Genomic DNA, 11,647 nt, shown 5'->3' with positions numbered 1-11,647 from the left:
TGTTCATATCAGACAGTTCATTAGCAGTAAGTGTAACACATTGTGAAATATGATCAGAACTTATTGATCTTCTAATAATTATCAGAACATATTATTATGAATGACACATCTTCTTCATCTTCTTATACACTCTTGACTGTTTTCATTTCCTTCTCAGCGGGTTTCTGATCATGTTTTCTGACACAATTTTGTGTGGACACAGATGCTGATGTTTGTTTTTATTCACATAGAATCTTCACATATTGACAGATCTGCATTCACTGATGATAGTGAACTCAATGTTGAATCATTGATCAAGAACTTGAAGAACATGATAATGAAGAAATTGTCTGTGTCATATATAATCAGGTCTCTCATGTCCCTCTCTGCTCTCTCTGTTTCTTTCTCTGTCACTCTCTCTCAATCTTCTACACCTGCCTCTGTGTCTGATTCTCCCGCTTCTGCTATCCCTGTTCCTGTGACCCCTACTCTCACTACTCCTGGTTTTGCTGTCTCTGCTTTCATTACTAGCTCTCCCCATTTCAAGAAGATATTGTATAGACTCAGTAAATCACATTTCTCAGTATATACACTTTCACTCTTCTTACTGATTTCTAGAACAATTTATTACATGAAGACAGTGTATGACACAACTATCTAAAGCTCAGTTTTATTATTATTATTATTCTTCCATTATACTCATATGCAAGCGGAGCTTATGATGAGTCCTTGCGTGATGTTAAATACAGGTCAAGTGTTGATTATACAGGAGGAAATACAGGTGTTGAGACCATGCCAAGATAACAAGAACATAGGAAAATACAAAGGAGTGACAATTAGATACATGCAATAATAACTTCCCAGCCCAGGAACATAGAGCAATTCATTGAAGCGATTTGTATACCTCTGTATTTATTAGAAACCTGAGGTGCTTGAGTTCCAGATTTAATGTATCCCCTGCGTTTCGAACCCACGCGCCTTGGTTTCCCACGCCAAGGTGCTACCGGGTGGCCGCATTAATCATTCGGCCACCGGGGCTCAGTCACAGACACTGATTATTATATTCATTTTAAATATTCATGATGAGACAATTATTCATTCATATCAGAGAATCACTCTCTCTCTTAACAGTGTCAAGATTATAAGTCTTTTTCTTTTTCATCTTTTCTTTCTAATACTGATTTTCCTGTTCTTAGGAAAAATCATTATGAGTTTTACTGTGTACAAAGTCATGATATTCACAGATATCAAGAAGCTTTTCACAACTGTAAAATTCAATATCACAGAGATATTCACTCTGATGAATTTCTTTGAGATAATAGATCTGTATCAGTCTATTCTCTGATATCTGTCATCTGACTTCATGATGCAGGTGAAAGATATTCATGTTTTCAGAAATGAGAATACAGATGTCATACTCTTTTACACTCACAGGTGTGAGGCTCATACATCTTGTCTGAGATGTCATCATGAAAATGAGCTGTTCACACACTGTATTCTGCTTTCTGCATTTCTCTATGTCTCTCTCTCTCTTTCTGAGAAGCCTTGTGTGTGTTGTAATTGCATGTATAACTTTAAGACTAGTGAGTGTTTATTCAGTAACTGTTCTTATCTCTGATTTTTCAATTTTTATACACTAACAATAATTCTTAGTTACTTCAGTGTCAGAGACCATTCTAATTGAAGATGACAATACTGCAGAGACTATTTCCTTTCATTCTCAAGCTTCTTCTGTCACTTTCTCTCCCTCTTCTGCAGAGAAGATTATGCATATATCAGATTATAAGTGTTCAGTACTGAGTGACTTCTATCATTATTTATTCAGTTCTATGTCTTCTTCTTCTTCTGTTTCTTTCATCTTCATCTTTCCTACTCTGGCTTCTGGTCCTGCAGGTTCTGCACTCTTCTTCAATTTCTCTACATATACATGTACACATTTCTATATTAGCATTTCAACCAATCTTGCAATAAATGACATTAATGTTATACACAGAGTAGTAGAGGAATCAGAGACATACACAGTGTTATTATAAGAGCAGCTTGCAGCTCTCAAACCCCTTACAGATCTTAAGTTTTAAGATTTCCTTTATTTTTAACATTTTTCAGATGATGTGATGTTGAAAATAGATTAAACATGTAGCATATAAAAATGAATGAAGTATGTATAATAACATTTATCTTTTACAGCTGATTCTTACAGTTAATGATCAATTCATTATCTCTTTTCTTACACTTTTTCTTTATCTGCTAGTCACTACTCTTATGTAATCTCTATATAATACAGTATTCAGTGACTAGGTTCAGCAGCTTTCATTCTTTATAATTCTGTCTCATGTATTATACTGTCTCTCTTCACTCACTCAGATTACTATAGCAATCAGCTCATCAAAACTAATCTCATTCAATCTCTGAGTATTCTCAGAGATTGAGATGACTTGATTCTATATATTCACAGATGTTTCAGATAGTTCATTCTCTGTGATCTCTGTGATTGAACTGATGTAAACAGTTAAATTCAGCTCTGAATTCCTTTTTCTTCTGCAATCTGACTCATGTACAAGTCTGTCACTTTGAGATCACTCTTTACTGTGTTGCATCTACTGTCTGCAGTACATTATTATACAACTGACTACAGTCTCATCACTTATTGAAGTGTGATATTCATCTGATTTCTTCATTTCTTCTCATTCTTTTCTTATAATTGTGAAAAGATCAGAATAAGTGAGATCATCTGATTCATAAGTATCTATAATTTCTCTTACTTTGTAAGACTTTTCAATTATAAGTCTCTTCTTTTTCAATGCTGATAATAGTGCTGTAGATGATTATAATTCACTCAGGTCTTATATCTTTGCTTTCATAAGTTATGAATCATTTATTAAGTTGTATAAGATCTGTCTCTCTGATTCTTTCAATGTGTATATTCTCAGAGAATGTGATTTGAGTATTTTATATAGCTCAAACCATCTAGATTGAAACTTCTCAGAACTCTTATTATATACAAGAACTTATGTTTCTATCTTGAGACTCAATTCCTTAACTAGTGAGTCTTGTATTCTTTTTAATTGAATTGCTCAGTTCAGAAATAACTCATTAGCTTTTACATGTGCATGGCTGATCTCTTTCAATCTTGATTCCACATCTGCAACTGCTGTGTCTGCAACTGCTACTGCTGCATTTATAACTGCTATTCCTGCTGTGTCTGCAACTGCTGTTTCTGCTGTGTTTACAACTGCTTCCTCCCTCACCTTTTCTGAAGCATTCTCCGGGATGCGCGGATGCAATCCATACAACAGATAGAATGATAAACACTTGAAGACTGCATGCTGCTGAATTCGCGTGACTAATAGTGCATGACTGAGATATTCATTTCATAATCTCATAGACTTGCTCACTAGATATTTCATCAGCATATTACTCAAGATTTCATTCAAGTATTTTATCTTTTCATTCATTCATGAATGATATGACATTGTTCTACAATGTCTTGTCTGTAACTGGCTCATGAAATGCCTCACTACTTCTTCTACAAGATTCACATCATTATCAGTTAGAATCTCACACAGTATTTCATAGTTAACATAGATCTCATTATATAGAAACTTCATCATCATCTTCTCTGTCATCTCTGAAACTGCTTTCACAACTGGCCAGTCAGTAGTGTAATCAATAGCAGTAATTATTCATCAATTTTCATTTGATATTCATAGTAATATATCTATGAGGTTCATCTCTCATTATTTGAATAATTGTATTATACACTTCATCTGATGTTACACTTTCTTGTGTTCTAATCCTTTCTTAGATTCTTTCACAACCTGATAATTTGAGCACTTGTAAGCATATGTCTGAATGTTCTCAGTCATACTTGACCAGTATGCTCTTGATTTAAGTATGCTCATGAGTTCAGGGCTTTCTAAGTGACTGAATTCCTTGTGCATGTAAGTCATTAAGTCATGTCTAAATGAAGATTCTAGATAGAGAGCTTCTGTGTATTCTAGATCACAGTAAAGCATAACATCATTTTTCAATTTCTTCAGCTTGAAGTTTGAAAGCATTTCTTCTACTACTTTTATGAGACACTTGTCATCTGACATCTTGCTCTTCTTCAAGTGAGAGATCATAGTGTTCACTCATTCTGATTTCTTGCATTCTCTCAGTATGTTTAACATGAATATCTCTTATATCTAGTTCACAGAACTCTCACTCATGAAATCAGGTCTGTGACTGATTGTATCAGATATTACAGTGTCTGATTTCTTTCAGTATTTAATATGAAGATTGTATGCTTAAAACTCTGAGATTCAATATACTAAGCATTTGAAAGATTTTGTTGTTAATTATAGATAGATGAGACTTTCATGATCTGTGATCACTATTATTATATACTCATTGTTAATATATCTATTTCACAACACCAGTGTGTGCTTGATCACTAGTAATTTCTTTTCATATACTGAGTAATTGAGCTCAACATCTGATAGTTTTCTATCATTGTATGTCACTGAGTGCAGCTTGTTATTCTTACTCATCTGTAGAAGAGTGCTTCTGATAGCTTATTCAGATGCATTTATCTTAATATAGAAAGATTTATCACAATCTGATTGAATAAGCACTGAAGATATTATTATACATTTTCTCAGTGTGAGAAAAGCCTCTTCACACACAGCATTTCAGATGATTGAATGAAACTTCTTCTTTCACAGATTTGCATCTGTTTCTCTTAAGAGATCTGAGAGTGATGCAGATATTTATATAAACTTCTTGATAAATCTGCAGTAATATAAGACTAACTTAAGAAACTGTTATATATAGTGTACATTTCTCAGCTGTGATCAATTCACTATAATATTCAATTTCTCTGAAATGAGATGTATACAGTCATTACTCACTACATGTTCTATGAACTTCAACTCTTTCATTTCAAACACATACTTGATTGATTTAATATAGAGCTTATACTCTGTCAGAGTTGTAAGCACTTTATCAAGATACTTTAGATATTCATCATATAAGTTTGAAAAGACTAGAATGTTATCAAGATATATAAGACATGAGGTTTCATTCTGTTTATGAAGAATTGTATTCATCATTATTTAGAAGATGATAGATGCATTTATCAGACTGAATGATATTATCAGAAATTCAAACTTCTCTCATTATGTATTAAATGTGATTCATGAAACTGACAGTTCATCTACATGAATCTGCTAGTATTCTGAGAGAAGATCAATCTTTGATAGATATCAGGCATTTCTGACTGTATTCAACTGTTATTAAATTCATGACAGTGAATATTCATTCTTGATTGTAAGCTTGTTAAATGCTCAATAATCAATACATATTCATCACTTCTCATCTGCCTTTTTCATAAATAGAACTGAAAAGCCTCACATGCTTGATAAGAGTTGTATAAGACTATATTTTAGAAGGTCTGTGATCTGACACTTCTGTTCTTTGAGATGTATTTGTGACAGAGAATATGCATTCTGATTGACTGGTTTTACATTCCCTGTGTCAATCTCATGTATGAATTCTTGTTCCAGCAGTAATTCTGATGAAAGATCTGTTTAAAAGACCTTTCTATACTTCTTCAGAAGCTTCTTCATACACTTATCCTTCTGTATATCTTTTATCTTAGTTTCCTCCACTTTCAGGTCCTGTATAACATACAGAATGCTTTTGAATTAGGTCTTACAAATCATTCTCTTTGCTTATTAATATGTAAGCAGATTTAATTCTTCTATATCAGAGATGTGAAATGTTCTTCTTATATCAGTTGATAGAATCATATGAACTGTTTTCTTCCTATCAGTCAACTGTATATGACATGTAGATTATTGAATCTGTGAATTAAACCTTTGAAACCAATTGAGTCTGAGAATAAGATTGTATTTCACATTCTGCAGCTCTCACACTCAAATATAGCAAGATCATTCTTCAAAGTGCAAGGGAACTCTTACTCTTACAGATAATATCAAATATCAGTTATCAGATAATCTTATACATCAGAAATTCTTCACTCAGTGAATCTCTTTCAATCTTCAGATCATATAATCATTAATATATTATATAGAAGCTTCTGTGTTCACTAATACTTTTACAGCCATCTCTTAATTCTTATTCAAGTGCTCTCTATACATTAACATTTCAGGTCTCAAGATATTAAGATAAGTATTCACTTCATCATTCTCATCTACATCTCATTCAGAAGCCTGCTTCTTCTTTGCATTTACAGAGTTCAGAGAGTCATCTAACACAGATATCTCTTTCACTTTGAAGACTTTTTATAGAATATCAGTGAGTGTCTCTGAGCTTACTAATTCTACTAGTTTTTTAACTCTCTTGCTTCTCTTGACTGCACACACTGAATGCAATCTTTTATATCATGATTTTGACATTCATAGTTGAAGCAAGCTCAATGCTCATGATATCAAGATTTTCACTCAGAGAATTTCTTTTTCAGAGAATTCAGTGCTTTAGCAATGACATTCAGATCTAGATTCATCACATTCAGATGTATAACTTATGTCATAGAAGTCTGATTACTTATTCTTTACTAAAGTATACTCAATTACAGTATCTTCTGTTATAATTGACTCACTTGTTTCTGTACAATGAGAATATTATATGCTTTCTTCACTGTGTCTGACTGTGAGATTAAGCATTTTCATTCTACTCTCAACTCAGACATAAGATCATGAATGAAGATCTGTAAACAGAAAGATATTAAAAGCTCTTCATTCAATATAAGATAGTATAAACTGAAGTATATGAAGTATAATGTAAGATCACTCACTTATCTACACTCAGTGAAGTGTTTGTAACACTTATCTCATATATTCACTTTCTCAAAGTTGTGTAAGATTTATTTGAAAAACTCATTTCATGTTTATGAAAATGAATATCACTTCAGATCTGTGAGATTCATCTTTTTATTAACTATCTATAATGACTTTGCTTTTCTGTGTAGAAACACAGCAGATTTTAAGACTTGTTAAAATTTCATTAACTGCCTGTCTGTAAGTTCACATTCAATTCAATAATATAATCATATCTGACTTAGCCAGCTGATTGCAGCATTATTTTTTCAGTCATTATTGAAGCTTAATGACTTCAGCAGATCTTCTGACTTGATATATTTCATACTCAGATTCTCATTCTGTGTAGCAGTCTCTGATAATGTGTACACTTCTGAAGAGATCATGAACAATTGTGATGAGACTTTCAGGTTCAGTATAGTCATCTGTCTGTATAAACATTCAATCTCTCACTGCAGGCCTAAGATCTAGTTTTCTTTATTCTTATTGATGATGATAATTGCATCAGTGAAGCTCTTCATAGTGAATACTCAATTCACAGTGAATATCAATTATTGTTTAGCTTTCATCTCAGCCTGCTACTGCATACATAAGGCCTCAATCTCATTTAGAATCCTCATACATGTACAGAGCTTTGATTTCAGTTCAGTGATTTCAGCTGCTTTTCTTACTGCTTTAAGTAAATTCTCTGAGAGATTCTGCATATCTTTCAGTTCAGATAGCAGAGAAGAATGTTATTCATATTAACTAGAGAAGATATTCATTTCAGATTTCTCATTAATTATATAATGTCTATTATTATATTACTATATTATTATATCAGTATATTATTCTATCACTATATCATTATATTACTATATTATTATATGATTTTTATTATCATTGTACAACTTCAGTGATAGTCATTTCTCTCTTTTATTCTTCTTTTGAGTAGAGAGTGAACTTCTTTGAATCTGATTCATCACTCTCATTCTCTTTCTCACACCTCATTCATTCGCATACATGATATTTGCCTGAGTGTGAAGTTTTCTCTCAATAAGCAAAGCAGTATCAATCAGATACTCTTTCACTCATCACTCTTTATATACTATCTTTTAAGATGTTCTAGAACCATACTGATGTGATAACTACAAATCACTTCATAGATGAAATTATCATGCTCTGAAGAAGCCTGTGCTTCTCACTGGTTTTTAGACATGCTACCAGATGTGATTCAAAGATTGCTTAAGTCAGTGTATGATTACAGGTGTACACTGGCTTCTTATATATTATAATATCATACACTAAATTAATTAGTGGCTGCTATGGCCCCCTTTACATTCGTACGCAAGTTCGGAAGCGGCCGCGTTATTATCCGACAGTCGTACGTTCTTCCGAACCACACTGCATCTCAAAATCCTGCATTTTCTGATCTGCTGTCTCAGGTTTCATCTCAGTGATAATCAGATTGATATACTCAGAGAGTAGAGCTATCTTCTCAATATTCTGAATTATAAAGTGTATTTAAGATCTGAATAAGGTCTTAATTCTCTTCTTCTCTATCAGCTTCTGCTAATCAATTAGAGAACAGAAGTGTTATTAAAAATCATTATCTCTTAATAAAAAACTTATCAGTTTTAACTTCTCTTATCTCTTACTTTAATATCTTCTTAATCTTCTTCTGCTACTGCTTATTTATAGTAATACTCTTCTTCTTTCTCTCTCTCTTTATCTTAATCTTAAATTATTCTCAGTACTTCTTCTAATCTTACTACTACTGTATAAGACTCTTCACTATCTTCTTTTTCAATCTCTTACAGATGATGTCATCTGTATTATTTCTATACTTAGTTCAGTTTAAATCTATCAGAAGTGTTACTTAAAATTATTATTATTCTACTCTCTTACAGAGTCTCTTTAAGATATTATAACATGTCTTACAATCTGTCTCTCTCTGCTTAAACATCTTCTTCTTCTCTCTCTTTAATCTGTGACAGTGCTCATGCGCCTTGATAATCTGCAGAACTAAAGAATATTTGAAGAGAAATAACATGATTAATTTTAATAAGTATTGAGAGAGAGTGACGGCAGAGAAGACAGTTAGCAATGATATAATAGTAATGATAATAATGATGATAATGATAGTGATAATAATAGTAATAATAATGATAATGTTAATAATAATAATAATGATAATAATGATAATAATAATAAAAGAGAAAGTATATCAGAATATATTATTAACTTATCAAATATAAAGAGATAAAGAAACTATTAACAGCTTTCAGAGATGTACAGAAACAGCTACAGTGTTATATAGCAATATTATCTTTATTTAATATATACACTATTGATATTCTTTGTATACATTTATTATATAATCTATATCAGAAATATATGCAGAAAACAGATCTTTATTACTAGAGAGAATAGTTACAGCAATTCTCTATTTTCATATTATAAAGATAAGTTATTCTTATTTCTTTCTTCTCTCTTTTCTCTTTCTCTTCAACTCATCACTAAGTTTAAGCTGATATAAAAACTATTAAAACACTCTTAGAAACTCTCAAATTAAAAAGTATAAACTAATTAAATTTTAAATACAGATGAATTAAATTATATTTAATAATACTAATTATTCATCTCTCTTTTAATAAAATAACAGTTATATCTTTCTCTCTCTCTCTCAAATGAAACATAGCCTGTAAAAAGTGAGTATCATATCAGATTATAATGATTAACACAGTCTTAGTACACAGAACTGTATATATACAGTGCATACTGAACTAAGAGACTGTGTGAATTACAAACTGACAGCAGTATCTCAGACAGAGCCGTGCAGCATGAGAAAGCTATAACTCTCAGTTATATATATAGAGAATGAATTACTGCAGTAAGTATATATATATTGTATAAAAGTAATACTTTTTAGTAATACTCAGTCTCTGATATTATGAAAATAGAGTCTCTCTGTGAGATCTGTTTTTATCAGAAGTCAGAGAATCTTATATTTCTCAAGATCATCTTCACACATTTTATCTGTGAAATTAATAAGAGAAATTATTAATTTCAGTATTTTATTCTTAATATTATTCAAGTGACAGCAGAGTTCACTCTGATCACACTTTTTAAGTGTATATTTTCTAATTATTCACATTTATACAGATATATACTGATTATTTATTAGATAATATTAAGATAATAACTTATTATAGCTGTGTTACTCTTACTATAAGAGATACACAGTTGATAATAAATATTATAAAGACTCTGAGAAGTAAGTATTTTAAAAGTACTACAGCTCTATAATCTTAATTTTTTTTATTTTTATTTTTTATTTTTTTCTTTTTCTTTTATTTTTTTTTCTTTCTCTTTTTTTTTTTTTATTGTGATTTTTTCTTGTTTTTATTTTATTTTTTATTTTTTGTTTTTTTTGTATTTTTTATTTTTTTTATAATTAAAATTATATGAATTATAATTTATATTTAAAAAAGTAATGATATTTAATAACACTCTCTATTAAATTTTCAACAAATAAGCACTATATTATAATATTATGTAAGTGAGAAATAATTTCATAATTTTATTTAATATTATTGTCAATAATAAGATCAGAATGAAAATGTAACTAAGAATTCAAACATATTCTTTATCTAAAACTAGATTTTTATTTAAAAAGTGAATCTGAGATCTTTAATATTTAAAATAAAGTGATTTGAAATTAATGTAATGAATATAAATCATGATCAGAAGTAATGCTTTTAGATAATATAATAACTGTAAAGTTTGATTCTGGTCTCAGACACGGTCACACGGTCAGTCTACTTATATCAAAGTTTTCAATCTCTAGAAACACTAAGGTGTACAGTTGTACTAGACATTGTCTTATCTGTCATATCAGTTATATTGAATGAATTGAGAAATTGATTCAAGTATTTGAGAATAGATATGATCAGAATTCAAGGTGTATAACAGTTGAGTATTTCAGAACATATACAACTGAGGATCAATTGTCTCAGTTCAAATGATAGTTATCAGTTCAAATGAGAATTGAGTTTGATGTATAATAATCGAGTAGTTCGGATCATATATGAATGAGAATCAATCTTCTTACTTTGAATAATTGTTGTCAAATTCGAATGAGGATTGAGATCAGTGTATTGTACTTCTCTTCAGATACTGCTTACCGGGCTCATAACTGTCGGAATAAGTGTCACAGATGAATATAATGAAGATATATAAATCTTATATGTATCAAGACCTGCTTGTTATATTATTCATGCACTATCTATTCTATCTATTTCATACAAAAGATAAAGCTATTTATAGTAAAACTAATGTGTGAGCCAAGAGAGCTAGCATAAGTGAGTATTAGATGAGTATTGTAGTAAGCTGATAATGATGAGAAATATTGTAGTAATACAATGTTGATGGCGTTCCGTAGTGTATAACCTCTTTTTCCTGAGAATTTGTAATTCTACTCTCTCATTAATTGATTTGATGTGATGACAACGCGTAGCAATCTATCACCTGAGATTCTTCAGACTCTGCCTCTGAAAGTAGTATTGTATGCCTGTCATGTCTCATGTCTACATGCTGCGGCTCTACTCTTTCTCTATACATTCTTCAAAGAAGGGTCAGATTTAAGGCAAACTCTACACAGACTGCGATTTTTTTTGACCAACATTACATGGGATGAGGCTCTTGGTGCATATGTTAAATCCATTATTGTTGATGAAATTAGTGCCAATACAAATGGCTTAATGGTTTTCAGTGATTTCATATTGATGTTTTTCAGTGCATCTGCTACCTGATACAATGGTGAGCGGTGGAATCTTCTGAACTTCTTGATCCAAGCAGTGCAAGTT

General features: G+C 31.0%; 1 protein-coding gene across 1 annotated transcript; it reads left to right on the top strand.

Moving 5' to 3' along the window:
* Positions 1 to 230: 230 nt before the first annotated feature.
* On the top strand, positions 231 to 1,124 carry BDBG_16056 (uncharacterized protein; the record flags this gene model as incomplete). The annotated part of the gene is made up of 2 exons (XM_031724085.1): positions 231 to 562; positions 1,088 to 1,124. Coding segments are annotated over 2 exons (368 nt in total), but the record flags the coding sequence as incomplete, so codon positions are not given.
* Between the last annotated feature and the right edge of the window lie 10,523 nt (positions 1,125 to 11,647).

This window comes from Blastomyces gilchristii, assembly GCF_000003855.2.
Source record: "Blastomyces gilchristii SLH14081 genomic scaffold supercont1.1, whole genome shotgun sequence".
Classification (NCBI taxonomy): domain Eukaryota; kingdom Fungi; phylum Ascomycota; class Eurotiomycetes; order Onygenales; family Ajellomycetaceae; genus Blastomyces; species Blastomyces gilchristii.
This window is presented reverse-complemented; position numbering and strand designations above follow the sequence as displayed.